Source organism: Galendromus occidentalis, unplaced genomic scaffold, assembly GCF_000255335.2.
Source record: "Galendromus occidentalis unplaced genomic scaffold, Mocc_1.1 scf7180000077185, whole genome shotgun sequence".
NCBI classification, from domain to species: domain Eukaryota; kingdom Metazoa; phylum Arthropoda; class Arachnida; order Mesostigmata; family Phytoseiidae; genus Galendromus; species Galendromus occidentalis.
The window spans coordinates 747,314-771,093 of record NW_003805173.1 but is presented as its reverse complement, the minus strand read 5'-3'; the positions used below and the strand labels follow the sequence as shown (position 1 = coordinate 771,093).

The 23,780-nt window shown below is 51.0% G+C and overlaps 2 protein-coding genes across 2 annotated transcripts; both read left to right on the top strand.

Moving 5' to 3' along the window:
• Positions 1-1,025: 1,025 nt before the first annotated feature.
• LOC100899966 (poly [ADP-ribose] polymerase tankyrase-1) lies at positions 1,026-4,494 on the top strand. The gene is made up of 6 exons (XM_018638835.2): positions 1,026-1,245; positions 1,420-1,681; positions 2,179-2,321; positions 2,655-2,859; positions 3,220-3,532; positions 3,804-4,494. Exons 1-6 carry the CDS (start codon positions 1,026-1,028, stop codon positions 4,110-4,112), a joined length of 1,452 nt encoding a protein of 483 aa, XP_018494351.2. The 3' UTR covers positions 4,113-4,494.
• A 3,602-nt stretch (positions 4,495-8,096) lies between these two features.
• LOC100899830 (P protein) lies at positions 8,097-17,008 on the top strand. The gene is made up of 15 exons (XM_018638832.2): positions 8,097-8,130; positions 9,565-9,761; positions 11,054-11,217; positions 11,463-11,644; positions 11,736-11,983; positions 12,130-12,407; positions 12,711-12,812; positions 12,963-13,149; positions 13,486-13,622; positions 13,896-14,026; positions 14,248-14,451; positions 14,587-14,692; positions 14,771-15,085; positions 16,127-16,292; positions 16,436-17,008. The coding sequence occupies exons 1-15, from the start codon at positions 8,104-8,106 to the stop codon at positions 16,518-16,520; spliced, it is 2,529 nt and encodes an 842-aa protein (XP_018494348.2). The 5' UTR covers positions 8,097-8,103; the 3' UTR covers positions 16,521-17,008.
• Positions 17,009-23,780: the final 6,772 nt, after the last annotated feature.

Below are 23,780 nucleotides of genomic sequence, written 5' to 3'. Positions count from 1 at the left end.
TTCATTCGATTTGAAACGCGCTCCAGAAAATCGCAGTCTCGCGGGAACCATCAGAGGGCGACGACTGCTGATTGCGTCATGAGCTCAGACTACGCATCTGACGAGTATAGCGTCGAAGTAGCGAGGTGGCTCAGACGTCTCACAGCGCTAGGCGATACTCGAGGCCGCCGACGACGTTGATGATTCATTCGCAGGACAATATTTGCGTCGTGTCCTCGAGTTCACGAACGTCCTATCCCTAGAGGAACGAGGAGACGACCGACGTTCTTCTGGAGTGGGTCCATGATGACCGTCATGATCAGAGAGCGAGGACAAAGAGAATTCGCGCCGGCGAAGAGACGGGTGGGAATAGTTTTCTTTAGAATTGAGAGCCGTCATCTCTCCTTTACGCACCCTTTCGTTCCCCAAGAGACTTCCTCACAGGAGTGAGATTGTGGGTGATGGAAGGCGAGCAAGTCGACGCGTCGAGCAAGTGATACGCTGGTCGGAGCCTGGAGACGTTTACGTGGAAGGAAACTGAAAGGGGAAAAGCTCACCATGTGAGAGGGTTGGTCTGTTGGCGCAAAATTGGTCGTTCCGGGAATCGCCCGTAACCGAAAGGGAAAATTTCAAAACAGTGGAACCAAATAGACCGCACGGTTCTGGGAGCATACGTTGTATGTAGATGCTCGGGAGCGTCTGGATAACCTGGGCGCATGGGCTGGGAGAGAAAACGAGATCATCGACCTATCCCAGGGGGTTTGACCGTGCGCGCACAAACAAACGAAAATTGATGCCGACGCTCAAGGCCCCTCGGGCTCCAGACAAATTCGAGCATCGCTCTACCTAGTCTCCCGTGCGCGAAATTGTCAAAGAAACGCTTCGCGGTACTCGAATATTTCCAGTCCCATTCGCTGTGACCGAATCACTCTCGGGGCCTGTCGAAGACATATTTTTTATCAGTAATCCAGTCACGTTAGAATTGAGATACTGTGAGAGATCGCCGCCGGAAAAAGCCTTATATAAGTCTCCGGTTCTATTCCAGAATGGAAAGCATTCCTCAAGCGGAACGGCGAACCTACTTCCGACGGATGCTTCAGAGGGAGCTGGCCGACTCCCTTATACGATGTGCTCCTCTAGAAGATATAAGAGTGCTTCTGGCTTTAGGGGCGCAAGTCAACGAGCCGGTGGCACAGGGCTTGCGGCCGATCCACTACGCGATTTATCAACAGTACCAGCTAGCGGTGGAATTCCTCCTACTCCGGGGTTAGTTCGATCGTGTCGGTGGCCGCGACACGACCTCCCTTTCGATGAAGTGACAGAGAGCCTAGCGAGAGGTGTTGCCCTCCGCAAGGGCCTTTTTTCCCGGCAGCTCTTATCGAACGTATCGCGGATATTTTTTCTCTTCACTCGAAGCTACTCTCACGTCCTCCAACGCAGGCTGCCAAGTGGACGCGATGGACGACGTTGGATATACGGCACTTCATCTCTGCGCCGAAAAAGGATTCCTCGAACTCGCGGAGCTGCTGATGAGCTATGGGGCTCGAGTGTGTTTCACCGACGTCGATACGGAAGGTCGAACTTACTACGGCAATCCTCCCCGAGTAACGATGGCCGACGAACCTTTACGCATCGCAATTCGGAACGATCACTTCGAGATGGCCGAACTGCTACTGAAGCATGGCGCGAATCCTAACGCGAGGTATGTGTTGTTATTAGTAGCCTTCAGGCCTGAAAGCGTCGATCGTCTAATCGCTTCTGGCGTCTATGCGCCGTCGAATCTTCACCGCAGTCGTCTGGTTCCGCGGCAGGAGACGCAAGATATGTCGCGCCAGAACACTACGCGAGACCATACACAACACCAGGAGACGAAGGAGACGAAAAGATGTCACGACTGGCGAATCGAGCTGCACCGAAAACCTCGGTTCCCATTACACAGGTTGCGTTTCAGTGTGAACGTGTGAGCCTTCTCTGAGAGCGTGTGCGTGGGTGTGAACACTTCTTAACTCGTTTTTCTCTGCGGCGATCCCGGCTCGAGTGCACTATTCGTGGCTGTTTGGTCGGTGCGCTCCCCGAGATCTCTTGTGTTTCTCGTCCTCCCAATCTATTTGACGCTTCCGGCTCCAGGATGAGTAGCGAGGCAATTTCTCGAGACTAGCCGTCGTCACAGCTGTTTTACTCAAAATAATACAATTTTAGATATTTCCTTGGATCTGAAATGAACCTCATTTCACCCTTGGCCATCTCGTATCTGGAGTTGCTGCTGCGCTACGGGGGTGATCCGAACTCCAAAGATCGGAGTGGACTGACTCCACTGATGAAAGCCTGCAGACATCCTCAGGGTGAGCCTCGACTTCCCAGTCCACGAATCCTCAGAGGAGCCCTCCTCGTGATAAACGTGTGTAAGATAATTAGCAATTATATCTCCCCGAGGACCTCTCGAGTGTGGAATTCCCGTGAGAGGTCCCGTGGCGCGCATCGACGGAATTATTTCGTCGCATGAAGGAGCCCAATCCAAACCTGGATATACAACACGTATATCTACTATGTTTCGGAAGATACCGACCTCCTCGACTTTTGGCTGGAATCTTTCGCACTGCTTCATCTATTCCGCTCAGTCAGGAAAAATGAGCCTCAAAGTCTGCGTTAAAAGCCTTGTTCGCTTGATTTCCAAGGTTACGATGCCGCGGAGCTGCTCGTGCGTTATGGTGCGGACGTGAATGCCATGGCAGGCGCACGACATGACTTCCGAACAGTGCTGCACTACGCGGTCCTGTCATCGAACAAGGACATAGTCAAACTCGTGCTCTCAAAAGGCGCCAAAGTGAACATGGATCCAGGTTATGCGCATCCCACTCCTCTCGACTTTTCTGTTCTGAGGTTCGTATTATATGCAGGACTAGCACAGACTGCGCGATCGGTCGATGTTCCAGAAGCGCTGATTTTGATTCACCGAAGCGGGCGCGTCGACAATGACTATGGTCGGGATGAGAAATTCCCGTGGAGCGAAACTTCCCGCCCGGGGCTCTCTCGCGCGTCGACGGGGGAGGGGGTATGGGGTGGGGGCGTCCGCGCGGCCGGCCGACAAGCGGACGAACGAGCAAGCGGGCAAGCAAGCGAAAACGGAAGATAAAGACATGGCAGGAAACTGCGATAAGGAGATGGAGTGCTGCAGCAGAAGACTAGTCGATATGGTGTTTGCGGAAGTGCCAGCAAGGATTGATGAATTTCTTCTTTCAGGGCGAATATCGAACTGATTCAATTACTGCTCGATTGGGGAGCAGACATCAACACTGGATCGCCCGTGATCGGGTCGCCGTTGCACATCGCCTTATCGGAACACTCCGATAACTCCAAGGAGATCGTGAAGCTTCTCCTGGAAAACGGCGCCGATCCCAACTCTATCACTTACACAGAAGAGGGCAAGCCTTTCCTGAAGCCTCCGATCGGCGAATATTTTCTGTCAACCGATGAATTCCGAGCTCATCGACCCCGGGAGGATATAGTGAGGCTCTTGCTGAAATACGGAGCCAAGGTCGTGATGACTCTTCAGGTGAGCAGACCATTGGTTCCCAGGTTCGATTCTCTCAACGTATAGGTTCCGCTACCTACCTCCTGTTCCTTCATTTCCGGTTCCAAATCCCAACGCTCCTCAATCAACTTTTCTCCTCCAATTACTTGTATGATAGTCCTCCTGATTTGGTAATTATTAAAAAAGGCTCCGGAGCGCAAGTCCCTAAAGGTCTGCCAGTCAGAAATCGCCTACCTTAGACACCAATGTGTACCTCCTGCTCAATGGAAGTTTTTCCTCTTGAATTCCACAGACGCAGAATGAACTCGGAATCTTGAAAACCATTCAGAACGTACAAGACTATCCCGAAGTCGTGAACCTGGTGTGCGAATGCAGTGAGCAGAACTGGAGCAGCAATGTCGTTCGTCGTTCGAATGTGCTCAAACCCGACGTGCGTTCACTTCTCTTGCAAACAGCTTCCACTCCGCAGACTCTGCGACAGCAATGCCGCAGCAAATTGCGGAAGCTTCTCGGAACGAACGCCAGGGAGGTCATAGAGAATGTTCCCAAGCTAGACATGCTGCCGAAATGTTTGAGGAGGCACCTCCTGTACGAGCTGTGATTATACCCGTTTGAGCCTTGCATTCGCTGTAGCTCGCTGTGATCAAGCACAAATGTTCCTGGCTTCTACGGCTCATACCGATTGTGTGTTCATGACAAGCGATCTGGTCAGAGATGAATGCCCGCTCGCAGCTCAGAAAGAGAGTCTGGAGGACAAGCTCTCTGGAACTGTACGAAAAATGCAAAATAATTGCCGCGCTCACACTGTAAACTCGCTGTATCTACAATGTATACCTCCAGCATAAGCTTCTTCGAGTTCGGACCCTGGGGTCAGACTGGGCAATATCCAGACTCGGTAAGACGATAAGTGAGATCTAACAATAGGTCCAGATAATAGACCTTGCAAAAGAATAGGAGAAAAAAAAGTGTGATAATGGATGTAAATAACATCTGTCCCGCGGGAGCGTTAAATAAAAGCGTCTTCGAGTTGGAAGGTCATCCGCGCCTTATTCTCGTGTAACTCGAAATCATTTGGGCGACAGTGGCCACGTTCTCAATCTGTCTAATATATCTACTTTCCAACACTGGTTCAGATGTCCCGCCGTGCCTAATCGAGCAAGTAATCTCTCCACCGAGGCGATATGACGAAGAAAAAGAAGGGAACTTTCGTAGACAGTACGGCGTGTTTCACTCCGAGTCGGTCACGTAGCCGAACGAGAACCCCCTCCCTGGGCTTATTCCAATGTCGAAGATTTTCTGTTTCCCCAGTTCCATTCGCTATGCTTGCTCTTTGCCCCGGGAGGATCCGGAGCGCTCCTAGGTGGGAGTAGTTTCAAACTCCGACCGATTCCAGAATCGGGTCTGTAGTGGGTATTCTCCACCCTTGGCGAGAGTTCCACTCGCGGCTCAGGTTACAGATGTTGGCTCCCGGGAATTATTCGTCGAAATCACTCCAAAGCACGAGTGTCACGCGTGAACGCGCAGCTCCGCGAAGGTTGTGTGCATTGAAATCAAGTTTCAATCGTGCCCACTCGAGGACCTTACCAAGTGGGGCGCGCCGTGAATCCCTCCGAGGAAACATTCCGGTTGAAATTCGAGACTGGGAGAAGTATTGAAACGATTTTGGGTTGTCACAAACTCCGTGCGCAGGCAACACTCATGCGCAAATGTAAGCCATTCAGCATCCAGGATATTGATTTGGTGAGTGAGCAGGACCCCGCAGAGAGATCTTCAGGCCCAATCACAGCTATTTTGTGATTATATGCAATCTAGGATCCCGCAGCTCGTATGATCTCGTGTTCTTGGATCTGCCCGATTTTCGAGAGGAGATACTTTCTGTGACTCGGACCGGAGGCCTAAAGTTGTGGGAAATATTCGAAATAGACATTGGAATGAAAACTGAGCGTCCCACAGCAAGTTTCCGCCGCTCCTAAAACTTTCCCAGACTTGAGTCACATCTAGTTCATGCTGCAGTCAGCAGGAATAGAACGTCGAGCTTGCTGTTAAGCTCGACTGCTCGACTTCAAACTCTCCCTGTACGGCGTTCCTGAGGTGCACCTGACAGACTGAGTCAAGCGGCTGGAATTTCGAAGAAGCCTGCTCTGGAATTGCCGCTCGGAAAATGGAGTCGGATTTCTTCATCGGATTATGAAGGAATCGACTCTCCGTGTACGGCTGCGCGTCCGCGTCGACGAGGAGTCAGCTGATATTCGCAGTTATTCTCGGGAGAGTCTCTGTCACGAAAGCCGGGACGAGTGGGCGGCGAGGGACCTCGTGTTTTGATTCGATTGATTCCATCCCAACGATCGGTATCCTCAGCTCGCGCGTGGGAGTCGGATCTCCTTTTGGACTTGAAACGTCGGCCTGAAGGTCGCAAACACACCGCGGGAAACATTCCCAGATTGGCGACACAGGAAAACGTCCGTTCTCGGGAGTTTGCTGTTGCTTCCACCCGCGTTGTTTTTGTCGTCTTTTTTCCGATACCCGTATTTATTCTTCCTGTTCCCTTCCGCGCTGATAGATACAACGCGACTCACTCCGATGGCTGAAGGCTCTTGAATAAAGCAGTCGGAAGTCGTCTCACCTACGGTTAAGGGGCCGTAGCATGGATCACATAGCTGCTCTCCGGACTCCGTTCCCTTATCGGGGGCGACGCTCCACCGCGTCAGGAGTCGATTTCCGACTTATGGAAATAACGACTGACCACTAAAACGATTGCGCGATACATGATCTTACGCCAAGCCACCGAACAGTAGTACTTGGCGGTCAAATCGAAACAAGACACACCGCTCGACAGCTCTGCCTCCCGATGGGGCGCGGATAGACCTGTTGACTAAGTTTCGTTCCTACAATCAGGTGCCAGATAAAAGCCTACCGCTTCGTCTTGTTGGACCGGCAGCTTTGCTCGCTCTTTCGATTTGTCAAATTCTCGATTAAGTACCACCACAGCCGTAGCTTCTGATCGATCCAATCCGGGGGAAGTGAGCTCGGACTAGAGCCTCGAGCGTCGATTTCGACGTCCTATCTTTCATAGGACGGGAATGAAATTAAGAGGAATCTGAAAGTATAGATCGGACGTGGGTAATTACTCGAATCGATTTCAGTATCCTTTGATCGCTCGCGATCAAATCCAATGACGTCCGCTCTACGGATGCAAATAGCACGGACTCTACGGCGGAAACCCTCAAGCGAGCGCCGCAATCACGAATCACGTCAGCCGAGCCTTACGTAGGTAGGCTAAAAGTTTACGTACGTCACAAGACCTTCAGTGACTCAGCAAACCGGGAGCGAAATCGTTGCGGGTCTTAAAGGAACCTATGCCGATTGACTCCGTGGATCGTAGCTTTCGGAACCGACCGATTTAAAGTGGATTGGGAATACGTATGTGAATTTCCATATCCCATCGACCCTCCTACCAGAATCGTGCGGACCAATGAACGGAGAGACGGGTAAACGTTCAAAGCCCGATCAGACTCGATTCACCGAAAATCACAAAAAAAAACCATCCATGAGTGCATGAGAAGTTTGATTAATAGGGGCTTTCTTCTCTCCCGCCACCGATCTCATCGAGTAAGCGAGGGTCATCCCGTTCCGAAGAAGGAACGAATCCATTAGTTCGCTCCTCACATGATTCAACGCAGTTGAATAATTAACCAACCGTACCGCCAGCGAGAACGGATGAGAACCTACACATCGTATCCTCGCGACTTGAAGAGCTTCTTCTTCGAGAAGGGCCCTCCGTTTCCTGCGGGCCTCACCCCCGCGACCAGACATGAAGAGGAAGTGTTTGTCTTAGGTTTTTCTTTCAGTGATTTGGAACGATCGCGGGAAGGTCCTCAATAGCACAGAACTGGCCGTTTTCTTGTATCATACAGGCGGCTTGATGCTCGGAGCGTAAATTCCCATGAAGCCACCTGCCTCTTCAAGACCTATTCAGACGTCTGAAAATGGAATTCCATGGTGTACTATTCCAAGGCAGAGCTCATGGGGACGCCGGCCGGCAAACTCGCGACGCGCACCAAGTTCGAACACTTGCGACTTGAATCGATTTCGTGTTTACTGAGTTTCGAATGCGTCTGCTACGGAGGGGATTATGTATCGAGTGTTCGATGATAGGTCGGCTTTCCTACCCACCTAACTGTCTTTTTGGACAAGCGAGGCAGGTCCACATTCATTGGATGCTCGTGGGACAGGCCGGCCGGAAAAGTGATCTAATGAGAGTAAAGTGGAAGCTCGGGAAAACAGCTGTTCATGATTGGTGATCGAGCGAGGAATATTATGTTCGAAGTGACCGAGGAAACTTGAATCTCAACCCCCGCCGGCAACTCCGGGAAATGAGTGGCGACAGAATGACTTCTAAAGTGACGGTGGACATCCATCCTCCGACCTCGAACGTGTCCTCAAGCTCCGATCTGAGTGTTTTCTGTCCACTGATGCAAGCGGACACGGCCGCCTCCCAGTACTTGAAGAATCCTGATGAAGGTTCCGAGGACGAGGGAATGTCCGCAACTTCTGGTGTGCAGCGAACGGTCGAACAATCAGCAACGAATTTCATGGTTGAAGTAGCTCGGAGTTTCGTTGTGAGTTCACTTTGAGTAAGCAAGTCTCGTTTCTTGCTCTGGAATAGCTCGGAGAGAACCCCAATCAACGTCTCGCGTCGCTGAAAACTGTGAGCAGAAACATGCGCCGTCCGAAATTGTGAGGCAACTCGAGAGAGCTGTTCGAGTACCAGAGAGCAGTGTAATGCGGACAATCGAAGGACTAAAGCCAATCCTTGGCTGATCTACGAACAAGAGATATCTAAGTACCGCTCTTAGACAGACCTCTTCGAGTATACAATGGTCCACTTTGAAAGTCTTCGAGATGAAAACCGGAAGCGAGAGAATACCAAGCGAAGTTGCTCTCACTGTGAAATTTCGCGTGGTAGAAGCTGTGATGCTACGGCGACACCACCGAGATCTCTGCGGGAGTCCATGATCTCCTCTCACGCTTTTTTTCCCCATTGAGCGAAGGCTTCGGGGTTCAGGTCATAGGGGAAGGCGATTGTTCCTCCGCGACCGAATCTACTCCCGAGGCCGCAAAACAAATCGAAGCCTGGTTTATGATTCGATCTTGAGTATGCGAGAAATATCGACGTCTTCGGAAAGAGGCCGAACCAACCGTAGCTGAAGTGAATAATATGCAGATACTTTCCGGATAATCCGTGCGCCCTCGACTCTGTATTTATGAATCATACGTCATTCGTTCGAGCTCCCGGTCAACGAATCGAGGACGGCAACAGGCTCCCACTATTACTCGCAGAAGTATTTTCGATATCTTTAAAATCTCCCGGCTTGGCCGGAAATCGAAGAGGTCATGCGACACTGCGTCTGTGATTCACGTAAATGAGGTTTTCTATAATTGTGCCGCAGAGGAGTGATGGGTGGCCCCGACCCGTGAGCTGGTCAGCTTAAGTATTCATGACGCCAAAGTCGGAGTTCTAGCAGTGTAGTCCGAAGCGAAGAGTATCCCTGATGACGTGCCAACAGAACTCGATTTCCTGAACGAGCTCGCCATGCGGGTTCTCACAGATCGAACTGAAATTCGGTCCCGTTCCGTGCCTTGGTACGACTTTTCTTCTTACGAGCCGCCTTCCAGAATCCGCTCGAGAACACAGAGAGAACTTGTTTCGCTTTCCGAGAAGCGAGTCAGAAGCTCTGTTGCGGTATTGTCTCTTGTTGTTGTCACGCGCGGATCGATGATTGCATTTCCGCTCCAATCCGGAGTTGGACTTCCCGGAGCGTAGTGAGTGGATACAGAGAAGTCGTGGAGAGCCCGAGACGGAATTGAGTCTGGATCCCGTAAAATCAGTTTGTTTTCGTATCTTCGGAAGCTCGTGTTCGTTACAAGAACGTGCCTCACGCTAGATAGACGGACTAAGAGATTTCTCCCCATTAGTTGCGTGGGGATCCGAGTTACGTTCGGATTGCTCCTGAACCTTTTTCGTGACCTCAAACACCGTTCATTCTTTGCAGCAAGAACTCAGAGAAACCCCCCATCTCAAACTGACCCGTTTCGAAGATAGCAACATGTCGAGCGAGCCTTCGATAGACGGAGAAGAAAGAGGGATCAGAAACTTCCGACGGAAACAGACAGGAGAATCATCTCTCACTCAAAGCGGTCAATTGCTCCACTCGGGCTACGAAAGTAGCGGGTCTGACGCGCCGGATCCGTGAGTATCTCCAAAAGAGTAATTTAGGATCCAATAGAGGATACCTACGTATGTTTCAACTTAGGGCTCCAGCATCGAAATACAACATCCAAGTCTTGACGTGTGGGGTTCGGCTACGCGGAGAAGAGACTCGAGATCTTAGCAGGTCCGATCCGGAAAAAAATCCGCCAAAAATGACTGGTTTAGAAGAAGTCTAAGAATCCGGCAGATTTTTCTGCAGCGGCAGAAAGACTGCCTTGAACTGTTGCTAGGTCGTACTTTACGGGAAATATCCCGTTGCTGTTTATACTGAGCGAAGACATGCTCGATTCGCAAGACAGTCTTTATCAGACAGTCCATCCAAACGAAGTGTTCAACTGAATGATTCGATTTCATCGGCAAGATCGCTTCTCCCTGCTTTTAGCTTGATGACAGTGAATCGGAGGATGGCCTTCTGCTTCGATTCGGCATCCTATGTGTCCATTTGCCAGAGTCCAGAGTAGGGCTACTCAGTCCGAAACGAAACCGAGAATGCGAATCTCGATGTGAACGAGGAAAGGTGAGACGCTTATGCTGTTTGGACCCTCAGACAGAGAGATTATGAGATCTCGATCAGAAGACGGGAATTTCAATCAGAATGCTGGGTTTCGGGGTAATAGCCTCCCGCCGGTGCAGCACGCGGCGAGGCTCGCGCCCGGCTTATCTCGCCGTGTACCCGATGCGTCATCGCCAACCTCGTCATATCATTGAGGTCGAGATCTTCAGAGGGATTCGATGAGATATCCCGCGCGGGTCGAGATCGTCTTGACTAACTGGTGCAGAACACCAACGCGAAGAATTCTAAGAAGTGCGTGCATATGACTCGATGTTTGGAGGAGAGGGAAGGATTGATTCCGTCAGAGGCATTGTGTTGTGTTACGCCTCCCGAGCGTATATAAAGAGTACCATCTCATGAAAGCCACAGAAGATGTCTCTGAAGATTGTGACCGAAGACATTTGTGTTAAGTGAAGGGTTTGTGAGGACAGGCAGAAGCAGAAAAGACTTTTTCTTGGTGACGAGTTTGTAAAGCTCTCAAAACCAATATGACTGTCCTAGACGATAGCCTCTCTGAAGTCTGTATTTGTATGAGCGACAGCCTGGCTACGTCAAGGTGAGCATTTCTCGAGGGTCAGCTGAATCTGAGGCATCAGAGCAGAGAGCTCTCGGGAGTGACGGATCTTCAAGAATGTTGGGACGATCTCATTGTGTTCGTCGGCTGACATCGTATGCAACATGTACGAGGCATAATCGTAAGCTCTTGGTCTATTTTTAGTGACGAGGATTGCTCAAACGCGAATTATCGGTCATACCGCCGAAGTGCCTCCAACCGCGATTACTCGAGAATCAGTGATACTAGAGGGTTTCTCTCGACAACTCCGGTGCCCACGGAGTATCTGCAATTACCCTCAGAGACCACACCATTGCTGAAGGTGAAAGGTAAGCTCGACGGTACACCGATCGACCGTTTTCGAATTATTACTCTCCTCCACACCCAGTGATCGGAATCGAGTCGAGCTCGCCCGCAGTCATTGCCGGCGGTACCTTGACGCACTAACTTGGAGCGTACCCAGAGCATTTTCCATAACGATAGCCGAACCTCGCAAAACAGTGGCAATCACGACTTTTCCTACGATTAGTCGACTTTCTCCATCGCTCGCTTCTCACCGAATGATTTTTTGCAGTTGATGATAGGCCTCGAGCCTCCTCGAACGCTTCGACGGTACTGTCGAGTCCGCACGACGACGCCTCATACCAGAGTGTCATGTTGTCGGACAAGGCTTCAGCGAAAGAAACGAGCAAGTTCAAAAATTGGGGCAACCTTTTCAAGGTTTCGCTCCTCACGTCGACTGTGGTTTTCGCAGTGGTAGGTTCCGATTGATCGGGGAATCCCCTCAAGCTTCTCATTGAGTCCATCGTTCGGGGTTGCTAACAAATTCCATACGGTGAAATTCCAGATTGTAATGAGCGTCGCAGAAGAACCCGACCACGACTGGATCAATTTCTCTTTGAGCGATGAACAGCCGTACTTCCTAAGCCTGAGGCGGCAACTCAGTCCCACATATCCGATCCTGAGGCTCCAGGCCACCGGACCGTTCCTCCCGCAGAGTTTAAGCAATCTGAGCAATGTGGACACGGTATTCGCTCTTGTGCGAAGATTTCCAGACGGTGGACATGAAGTCATACAAGGCCACGAGCCGTTGGTGTGAGTTCATTTCCGATGCCATCCCTCTGTCAATCGATCTCGGTCGGACACTCGTATATGCTTCAAGAGTTTCTGATGGGCAGCAATGATGATATTGATGAAGTTGGGTCCCCGGAGGCGAGCTTGACTTGAATTATTTCCCGCAGAGTTCCGACGGCGCCGCCTACGACCGGTCCGCAGGTACATCAGTCCACAATCGAGCATTCGTTCCGCATACCGGTCACGGAACTCCTTGAAAATGGCGGCAACCTTGAAATCCTGGTACAGGCCCGAAAACTCAAAGGACAAATCTCCGTCAGCATGCTCGTGAATCCTTTCACGGAGTTCACCCAGATATCACTCATCATGGCAGCCGTGGTGCTCGTTGGATTATACGTGCTCATCATCTTCGAACTGTGCCACCGAACTCTCGCTGCTATGATCGGTGAGTTCACCAGTCGGTCTTGAATATGGAGGGAATTATTCGTTTCGGAAGATGCTGCTCGATAGGTGGATTCGGCAAGGCGTTCATTCCGATGACGGACGTCATCCGGGTGTTCGACAACGTCGGCGGGAGTTGGTGCGAACAGCAGCGCTCTCCGAGAATCGCTCTCGACTATCCGCTGCTGACAAAACAGAACGATCACGTGCAAAGAATCTGCGGGCCGTGCACGCACGTCGCGGCAGAATTTAAGCTTCCAATCGATTGGAAAATGGAGAGCAAATAGTGATTATCTGTTTTCCCCAGGCGCCACTGCTGCGATCTCGTGTCTGGCGCTGACCGGGGATCGGCCCGACTTGAAGAAGGTTGTTTCGTGGCTCGACGTCGAGACCCTGTGCCTTTTGTTTGGTGAGTCAATTACGTTTTTTCCTTCCCGATCTCTGGCTCGTTCGCCCCTCAGCGCTCGGGATCGGTCGAGTGATCGAACACCGGCAGCTCCAATTAAATTTCAGGGGGAAATCGAGTTTCTGCTAAATATTCGTTCTCTCCACCGTACAGGTATGATGGTGATCGTGGCTATCCTGTGCGAAACGGGCTTCTTCGATTACATGGCCGTCCTGGCATTCAGAGTTGCCAGAGGCAACGTATGGCCAATGATAACGACATTGTGCCTCTTCACCGCTGTGATCTCTGCATTCCTCGACAACGTAACAACCATACTCTTGATGACGGCCGTCACCATAAAGTGAGAATCTTTGCACTGAACTTCAGTCCATGATTTTATTACGGGCATTCCCGAGCTCACGGCGTCATAGAGTTCATGAAGAATCAGGCACGCCGAGTCCGAGTCATATGGGATCGCAAAACCCAATCACACGAGCCTGAATGTTACTCGTTCGGCTGTGGTAGGGGAGCGATCCGCTCACTTTCATTACCGCCGTTTGTCATAATTCCCTGTCTGAGATAGGGCGAGCAATTCTTGGAACACGATTTTTTATCTGCCGAGCTCCCGCGGAATGATTTGTATAAGTGTTAGGGTTCCTACTCTTCCGCCTCATATTTACTTTCCTGCTGTTTTCAGGCTCTGCGAAGTTATGAATTTAGATCCGAGGAAGGTCCTTATAACCCTGGTGATATTTTCAAATCTCGGAGGAGCTGCGACCCCAATCGGGGATCCTCCCAACGTCATCATCATTTCGAACGCGAAGGTTCTCCTAAGTGAGTGAAACTCCGGAATTCCTTCGGCTCTATGCCTTCCTATTCGCGTCAATTCATTTCCCGTCCCGAATCGAACTTATCGGGGGCATTATCGGAATACAGACAATCTCGAGTTCAGCGCTGCCCAACGCTGGTAGCGTGAAGCGCGCGCCTCCGGTTTTCATCGTCTCATCTTATTATCTTATCTTTTCATCGTCTTATATATATCTCATCATACGTCAGAGAGAACATCCATTCGAGTCTACGATTGGAACGTTCCTTCAATACTTTCAGGTGGAATAAATTTCACGACCTTCACGCTACATCTACTACCAGGAGTGGCCCTCAGCGCAATCGGCGCGTACATTTTCCTGAGAGTGTTCTACAGAGACGAGTCGAGCCTTCGACACCAGCAGCCGCAAGAGGTCGGTGATTGGCACGAGATCTCTCCGAGATCATCTCTTGCTCCTCTCGTATCGCTTTCGGGTTTCCTCCTCTCATTCTTTCTACCAATCAAGAACGAGCCCGTTTCTTCATTCTCGAATCGGATCCATTCTACCGAATTCGATTCCTTCCGATTGAAAGCAACATGGTGTCAGAGCTCATCGAACAGCGAGAAGATTGATGGCAAACATCTCTTTTCTAGGTCGTCGAAATTCAACATGAAATCGATATATGGCAGAAAGCGTGCCGCTCCCTATCTGAATACTCGAGAGACGAGAGCTACGTACGCACCATACTCAAGAAGAAAGTCAAGAATCTGAAGACGATCTATCGCAAGAAACTAGTCGAATCGAGCAGTCCTTCAAGAGATGACTTCAAGCACAACCTGGAACAGCTTAGTGCCAAAGTGAGTGTCTGCGCTCCGAGTAGAGGAATCCAATAAAGCGCTGGAACGGAAATTTCGATCAGCGGAGGGACGTTGACAGAACAACTTCAGAGCTGAAGTGAATTCGGATTCCATTTTATTCTGCTGCAATTTCAGTACAAGATCCGGAACTGGCCTCTTCTGATCAAAAGCGGAATCGTCCTCACTGTCGTGATCATTTTGTTCTTCATACAGTCTATCCCGGACCTCAACCTGAGCCTCGGTGAGTATTGAAAAGCGTCCCGTGACTTTCGAATCAGAACGCAGCGAACGGAACTCTAATCCCACTCTCCGATTTCAGGTTGGATTGCCATTTACGGAGCACTTGCCCTGCTGGTATTGGCCGACACCGACGAGCTTGAGGGAATTTTCGGCCGAGTCGAATGGACGACTTTGCTGTTCTTCGCAGCTCTCTTCGTCGTCATGGAAGCCTTGACGGAGTTGGGTCTCCTACAATTCATCGGCAATCAGACTGAAAAATGGATACTCGCGGTGAACGAGGAGCATCGTCTGGTCGTAGGCATAATAATCATAACCTGGGTGTCCGCATTTGCTTCGTGCTTCATCGACAACATTCCGTTCACGACTGTCATGGTGAAAATCGTTGCCGCACTGGGTAAGCAAGGATAATGCTGATCTTAGCCATGATGAGAGTCATGGGCAACTCCAGGTTTTCGGGGACCCCCTGCGGTTCTAGCCTTGCTTTACATGTTTCGAGCTGGATGGGGCTCGATACGGCACATGAATAGAACTCTGTTTGGGAGTTCCGACTTTATTCCGCGCGTAGACTCGGAAAAGGAACAGGTTGTGAACCCACGGGTGGTCGAGTTGTCTGCCCGTCTCCATGTTTTCGTGCGAACTATCCTAGCAGCCATGGTTGAAACTGACGATCTCGGAGCAGCAAGCACAGGATAGCGCATTGAAATCGTCGTCCCGATAGGTCACCATAGTTCTGCATCTGACGCGTGCTTGAAGCGCGTGAAAAGGCTCCTCTCGAAGGCGCAATCATTCCGCGTGCGACATTCGAAGCTCCCCCAGGACGAATCCGCCAGCTTCGCTAAGTGCCCTGGAAACACTTTGGGCGCTACTTGGAGGAGACATTCACGGAATCATTCTTGTTTGGGCGCTCAACTGTTTAGAGTCTCGCGAGAGAATGTCACGCATGCAGGAACGACGATTATACGTTCTTTCCCTGTTGGCGTGCCTGATGACGGTTGGCGTGCCGCGAACGCAGCCTTAACTACTTTACGTGAAGGTCCGATGAGAACGCCATGGCCTTCACGAATGCACGAGCAGCGAACAATGGCGGCTCGGAGTTGTTAATGCTTGACTGTTGACTCGTGGACGAGAATTGCATACTTCACCGAAGTTTCCACCGCATTGGGGGTAGCGAGGCGAGGCTTCGAGACGTTGGAATTCGCCGTGAAGGACATTGTTTTTCCCATGAGAGGCTTCCCCTGCATGCTTCGACGATACCGTTTCTCTCGCGGATGGACACGAAGTTGTACACAAGCGTCTTCGATTAATTCTTCCACTGAGCGATTCCTGACTCCGACCGAGTGTTTTCGGGGCCCCCGGTGTGCGCAGACACTAACTCAAGCATGTCATTCCTTTCCGGTTCCTCCCCCCTTACGTTTAGATTCCTTTCTGCTTCCAGGTGAGTCCGAAGGTCTCAATCTTCCCGTGCAGCCTCTTATCTACGCTCTCGCTTTTGGAGCCTGCTTCGGTGGAAACGGAACCCTTATAGGCGCGTCTGCGAATGTCGTATGCGCTGGTGTGGCTGAACATCACGGATATCGTTTCACGTTCATGGATTTCTTCAGGTCTGAAGACTAAATTTATCTATATCGTTCTCATTTTTCGAGCTCTCCCGCAAAGATTTCGTGTTTTCTCGTCGAGTCGAGACAGGGCAGCGAGCCCCGCTTTTGCGCCCCTTTTTCGTAACTCTCGAAGTTCTGCCTTCCAGGGTCGGATTCCCCGTGATGATCGTGACGACAACGATTGCGACGGGCTGGCTTCTCTTCACGCATGCCCTCTTGGGCTGGCACTAGATTCAAGTGCAGGAAAGCGAACGGCCATTCCTTCAGAAAAATCTCCCTTGTGACCAGAAGACCGTGCGAGCCATCATAGAAGTCGTACAGTAGTAGTGTCTCTAATTCAAGCATATATTTATGGTGTCCATCGGGAGGAACAATGTTCATCTTTGTGGCTGCATATCGATGGGGGGCTCAAGCTTGTGAGCGCCGATCAGCCGGAAGAATGCCCCCTGATCGAGCCTGAAGCTGGGAGAGTAGGAGAATTGTTGTATATTTGCGTTTGGCGGTGACGAGCTTCTGTAGTAAATCAAATGTCTCATTGTCCCGAGGGATGGTCTCGATCGGAAAGTTGTCAGCGAAACCACTCAAAAACGTTTCGCGCATCTCAGTGCTATGTGGTAGAGATAGCGCGGAACGGACGCTGCTAGAAACGGCATACGATGCGTACCTACTCCTATCTGGGAAGGTGCCTTATTGTAAATAATAAATAACATTTTTATCTCTCCCAAGACCCATGTTCATCTCATTCCAGTATGGTTCATTGTCAACGGAATCCATAGGGATATGCTCCTCGCAGATTCATCGACGTATGAGCCGTTTCCTGTCCCCATATCAAGCTTCTTTATTACTCCTGTGCTTCTTTCGCTTCGGTTCCCCATCTGGGGACAAGACCGCTAGTAACGAATCCTCAGCGTAGTCTGCTCTTTGCGCCGACCGTTCACAGGGTAATATCATTGAGCGTCCTCGGCATCGACCAAACTCCTAGGAAGTATGTATCTTATTACGGAAGGTGCGTTGGAAGACTTGAGGAGTGAATTATTTACACGAGACCCGATGACGACAGGCAAGGTGCGAACTTTTCGATAAACTTATTTGGCTGGAATCATCCTCACACCCGATCGGGCTTTTCTCGGAAACTCCATCGTCCGGGATCCCGGTCCAATTATTATTAGAATCCAATTTTTCTATGAGTCAATCTGAACCAGGGAGTATCCTGCGCCAGTCTGAGCGGATCGAGCCCATTGGTTTTGCGGTCTGTAAAAATATTCGCTGCATGATATCTTGAAACTTGAGTAACGGGGGACGGTGGGAGTGGAGGGAACTTGAGGCGAGGCGTTCGTGCATATCTCTGGAGCGGAAGACGTGAGGTGTAGCTGCACTCTCTCCGTCGACGGCTCAATTGAGCGTGTCAGGGACAGAGAGTAACACTCGTGCTTAATACTCATGGTACGCAGAAGGCTCTAATCATGGGCCATCTTCCTGATCGGTACCAACGCCATGTCAAGATGACCTCTTATCAAGCCATAATGAGAAGCAGGAGGTCACGAGCAAGGCAAGACAATTTCCGCGATTTGATATGCACCGCGTGATGCTCCGCTTCTCGCCCATGTGTCCCTGCGTCTAATCCCAGCTCGCTGCTGCTGATGCTCCCGGACCGCGGTATCCTCTCGTTTCTGGACCCACCATACGCTTATTCCTCTTTCGAGACGACCTTCTCCGCCGCGATGCGGCTTAATCCCGGAACTAGCGGAAAATACTCCATGGAGCTACTACAGGGTGGTTCGCGTCACCCGGACCGTGATCCCGAGAAAAAATTAAGATTTCAAACTTCTCTCGTGCTCGCAACGACGAGAGCAGCAGAGATGTTTTTGCTCCCTTTTACGACGCTCTGCCCTCTGCGGCAAAGTATTTCCGAGACGACCGACAGCGAACCAAGATAGGGTGAGGGGCTGGAGGGCGGCGAAACAACACCCGTCACACTCAGCAGTGAGTCGTTACGAAGTTTTTAATTCCGGAGCCATTACTCACCCAGTGGGAGTCGCTTCGTAGAGAGGAGAGAATCCCCTCTTTTCTTCTCATATCCAACCCTTCACTTCCTCCGAGAACTCGGGATCCAGGACCCTCGGCCACCCTGAGCGCTCATAAGACCTACTCGATTTCGCTCGGCTCTGCTCTATTCTCTCGAACACAGCGGCTCCGTTGATACCTCCCCGGTCCTCACATGGATGTCTGAAACCTCTTGCTCCGACCGAGTCTTCCGAAACCGCGTTGGAGCGACGATACCGTCTGCTCTTTTCTTTGCTCCGTCTCCTCGCTAGTTCGTCGTGGTCGTCTTCGTCGTAGTCGACGACGTCGCTCTCCGTTGCTCGTGAAAGCGTCTCGTCGACATGTCGTCGTCGTTGTCGTCTAGCGTGTGGCAGCTAGCGTGTCGGCGTCGCGAAACTCTCGTCCCGCGATATCCAGCTGCCGGGTGTTACTTCCTTTTGCAATTTCGCTCCTTCTCGGTGTCTCGCCTAGGACTGTCCCTCGCCGTGAAATCTCCAGGAAAAGCTTTCCCTCTCTTTGCGAGAATTAGCTGATTAATCGGGGCTTGCCGAAGCGTCTACGCAAGCGCAACGCCCTGCGCTCGGGTCCGAACAGCTTACAGACTGCATAATTATTCCACAACTCAGCTCCGTCTCTACTTCTCGCTACCCCGGTCCTACCCCATTCCCCCTTTTTCCCCGGCGCTAGCCCCCTGCTCCCTAAACCGACACAGGAAATTCTCTGCTGAATGTATCGCAACGACTCGCCCAGTCCGCTGGCTGGTGGTCAGGCTCTGCCTCACTGGTGTTGATCGTCGTGTTGGTGCCCACTTGCCCGAGCTTTCGGACGGACGGACGGTCGGTCGGTGGGGAGTAGACATCGATCTTGCGTCTCGCAGCCACGGGAGCCATATCCGTTCGCAGATCGCGAAGCGATGCACGGCCACAAACATACACGCGGTGCAAGCATTACATCCGCACCAGTCCGGCGTTCCCATGCATACAAATATGATATGTGGTATTTTATACCTCGTCTCAGCCGGCAGCAAACCGGAGCGAGAGGCAAAAACTCATAAGCTCGCGCTACATTTCTCTCTCCGCATCGCTTGGTTCGCTGAACTTGTGAACGACTCAATTATTATTCTTTCCATCAAGAAGTATTTAGGGGAGCCTGCTCTCGTTGGAAACGAGATGGACGCCTCGGAAAGCATCATGATGCGGCTTCGTATAAATCGAACGAGCGAAGGTTCGTGGACGTCGAATAAAACTCGAGCTTTTCTCAGGAAAAGTGATCTCATTGTTACTTGCCGATAGTACATGGCCCGGAACCCTCGTTGATATTGCACCGGAGAACCCTTCTCTGCGCTGGTGTGATCCCTCAAGCTTTCGAGTACCTATCTCTTTTAATCGTCACTTGATGAGCGTCAAAGTTAATGACTTTCACGGCAACGACCGGTGTTAAATTTCCACGACGGTCTCGAATTTTTCTTTGACAATGCACCGCCGTCAGGTGTCCGTAGGACTCTCAGGTCGAGGTGTCCAAATGATTCCCGGCATGAGTCGCGCGAATCCGAGAGATCCTTTGATACAGATGCGCCTTGTTCTCAACGTGGAGAATTCTCAATCTATTGTACAAGTTGTCGGTCAATTAGCTGAAGTCGGGCTCCCACGAGAGAAGGATGAGCGTCTTTCGAATAAGCAGGTCCCCTGCGGAATCGGAACCTTTGAGCAAGTCGCAACTCTTGTGAAGTCGCGAGTCTTTGTTCGACCTGCGAGTAATCTCGTATTCTACTTTCTCCGAATCATCACGACCGATGAGCAAGCCTCGATGAGATTCGAGTTCGGAGAGGCTCCAGGGATGAAATCCTCGGTTCCGTTTTACCGTCGGGATGCTCCGCGGCTCGCGGTATACGCAGTCCGCTGCGGGAAAAATGTAGTCACCCGGTACGCGCCTGCTCGAAGCAGAGAGAGAGTGGCTCCGAGTGAGTCTTTTCCGCACCAGTCGGAAGTCCATGAATGGTCGAATTGTCAAAAACATCGACAATACATCTCCAGATGTCTCCTCGCTGCCGTCAATATCAGCTCCGATAAATCATGTTTCAGTGTGTTCCCTCTCCATCCTCTTCTGTTGTTTTCACCGTGTCCCTGATTTCTAAATGAATGTCGACGGCGATGATCGAGGTGGTGGTGGCAGCAGGGATTATAATCTATTTGAGAGCTTCGCTTCACTTCAGCTCTGCAGTCCATCATCAATGAAGACGGACGTCTACATGACGTATGTTCTCATTCGTTCTGTTGAATGTCATGTAGGTAAAGCTCGGACGCCGTCGGTCTTCGCGTCGGCTCTTCTCAGCGGTCTGCGGGCGCTTCGCAGCGAGGCATGTATTCAATATCGTGTCGAGCGTCGCGATAAGGTAGACAAAGAAGCTTGACCGCGAAATTCCGCTCAATTAGTGTCAGAATCTATTGGCGCTCGAGAATCGATTGAAGCGCCTCGCGGGCTGCTTTAATCGTTTGCTGATATGCCGTTTACGACCGCGGCTCGGTCTCTAGGACCCGCCCAGTGTATCGGTGACATTTACCCTCGCCGGTTTATTTTTCATGACATTTTTTCTCAACGCGTATTTGTCGACTTCCAGTCGAGCCGCCAGGATGAACGGCCTCGAATCCATCTGACCTGAATAGCGTGTCACTATATCATGCGACCGTAGCTACTTCTCTCGCTGTTGTGGATCCAAACTAAATATGGGGTCGTAAACTCGTGCTTTTGATGTGCATACATGTATCGAAGTTCATTCACGCGGCTCGTGTCTGACAGAATATCCGGGTCCCGAAGACATTATTTAGCCAAAGCACCGACGGAGGGACGGTGGGAAAGTCAGACGAATCGGAAAGTGACGCCGGCTCCGTCGGAAAATCCGTGAAGTCGGTTTTGAGGGGTAGCAGGATTGTTGATTCTTAACGGAATTTCCATTTGGGGAGAATTTCTCCTCGGAGTCAATCTCTCCGGAATCTAGCCTGAGAGTACGGCGGACTACGATAGCCTGAACTAGAGGAGAGTTCGACCGCCCGAGAGAAATCGGGAACAGAAGCTTCAGCCGAAGGGCTGAAACAAGCAGAGCGTTTTTTATCCGCTTGTTGGAAACTTCCTACTCTCGTCTGCCTGCAGGCTCTGTAATTGCCAGAGAATGAATATTATCAGAGAAAAAATCGGATGGAAGACAGATAAGGCAGCAGAATGCAGTCACAGGGAGATAACAGCGACCGTCGATTCCAAGCTGTGTCGCCGTCCTCTCAAGCACTTCCAAGTACACAGATAAACGTACATGAAATAGCGGAGGATACAGTTTATTGAATTCGTCTCGACTCGCGGCTCGAGAAGAATCACCACCGATAACCTCCGTGAGCATTCGGAGACTATCAGATAAGTCTTGCCAAATCGATCAAAGACAGTTGAGCGTCGAGAAAAAGCATGGGAAATTCTTCTCTTATAGAAGATTCATGACTGCGGAACCTGACGCAGCTGCCCCGGGTTCCCAAATTCCAGCCTCGGAATCCGAGGGTAGATATCTTCCGAGCCCGGTTCCGAACGTACTGGAAGCGAGTGTCCGTCTCCACAATCACCGCGATGGGAGGGATGGACCGAGGCTGGATGATCCGTCGGATTCGATCTTCAGACAGCTGGCTGCAGGCTCCCCTCCACAGGGACCGAACATTGACACCGTGTTTCATGATATCGATACGTCAGTTATCGAATTGGGTGACTTCAGCTCGATGTGATTGACAGCTCAGGGAGCATCGAGCGGTGTCTTTCCGTATCGAGAGCCCAGAAAGACACCGTTCCCCGATTTCTGAGACGGAAAACCACGCACCTGGGGCGTTGTGAGAGCTAACTATACTCTCGTTCTGCAGGGCACTGGTCTCAAGAGACTCACAAAAAGCTTGGGCATCTCCTCTGGATGGTTCACGGCTGTGGACGCAAACCAGGGGGCGACTCCATTCGGGGCACGAGGGAATTTTTCGGGGGGAGATTGCAAACAGTCACTCCCGTCCCACGTACAACTCTCCACAGAGTTCCAATCGCCCAGTTCAAATGAATCAGCCGTTTCCGGCGATTGTACGCGAAATTTCGAGTTCTCAATGAGCCTCGGTCAAATATTGAACCTAGCGTCGCGTGATGGGGCGAACTTTTGTCCAGTCAGGCTTGACGGAAGAGCTTGTGAACGCGGCTAAATCGACCCCTCACCAGAGCTCGACTGGATTGATGTGATCTCGGCCGGCCGGCGGTCGATCGGATCAACTCTCTCATTGAAACATCAGAGCTCACCAATTACAGATATCATTAGATTATGCATGCAATGTGAGAGCAGGGGGTGGGGTGAGATTGTACTGATACCAAGCCGTCGGAAGCGATCAATGAAGCCGTACACCCCCACCGGGTTATTCAGAAGGCTCCTCGGTGTAATATGTGATCAGCGACCTCTCCGGACATTTTCGACTCGGAGACAATGTAGAGCTATAAGCGCTTCATGATTCATGAAGTATCAAGCAAGTCGAGTTTTGAGTGTGTCCTCTCCGAGCACTTCGAGAACCTTAGCGTCCGGCACCATCGATATCTTCGACTACATCGATCGAAAGCATAATTCCGGATTCTACTCCACATCTCCTTCATGCTGGACTGCGGCCGAGCACGACGAGCGACGAATCTAGAGAATCATCAACTGTGTTGTGGGCGAACCAGCACAACGAGGGCGCCTGTAGGGGTATCGATATGAAAGTCTTATCGAATAAGTCCATGCCGTTTTGGATCTACCGTATCGGACAGAGAGATGAACGGCATGGCTGAGGCCAACGATCGGCCAAGTATTGACTATGCCCTCCAGAACGCGGAATGCATTTGTCCCGAAAACACGCAGCTCGGAAGCGAGTCAGCATTTTCGAAAGGGTGGACGCTGGGCTCTCCGTGGGAATGAGCTCGATTCGCACTGTCGGCAAAATTTGCAAGCTCCGGGCCCCGATACGCCCAGGTACACTAGTTCTCTAGATTCGACTGCCGGAGCGGTAACTCGACGATGAGGGGCCAAACAAACTTCATAGGACTCTATCGGGGCGAGAGCAGACTGATCGCCACGCCCGTATGTCTCGAGTATTTCACATCCGAACCCGTCACGAGGTCGAGTGCCCCCTTTTCTGAATCCTGTCTCCATCGATGTACTGACAGAGCCTAGAGCATTGGGGGCGTGAATTTTCGCGTATTCAGAGGATTTTTTACTTTTTCTATTATCCAACAATCTCGCGCAATCTGAAATTACCAGGTAGGAAGCAGGCTAAACATTTCTTGCAAGCGTAATTTTCTGATCGCTCTTCCGCTCTACGGATTCTATTTCTGCTCTGAGATTGCGACCCCGCATTCAATTATGGCGTGACTGATTGACTGAACGTGAGCTTTAATTACGCTGATAGCTGTTCC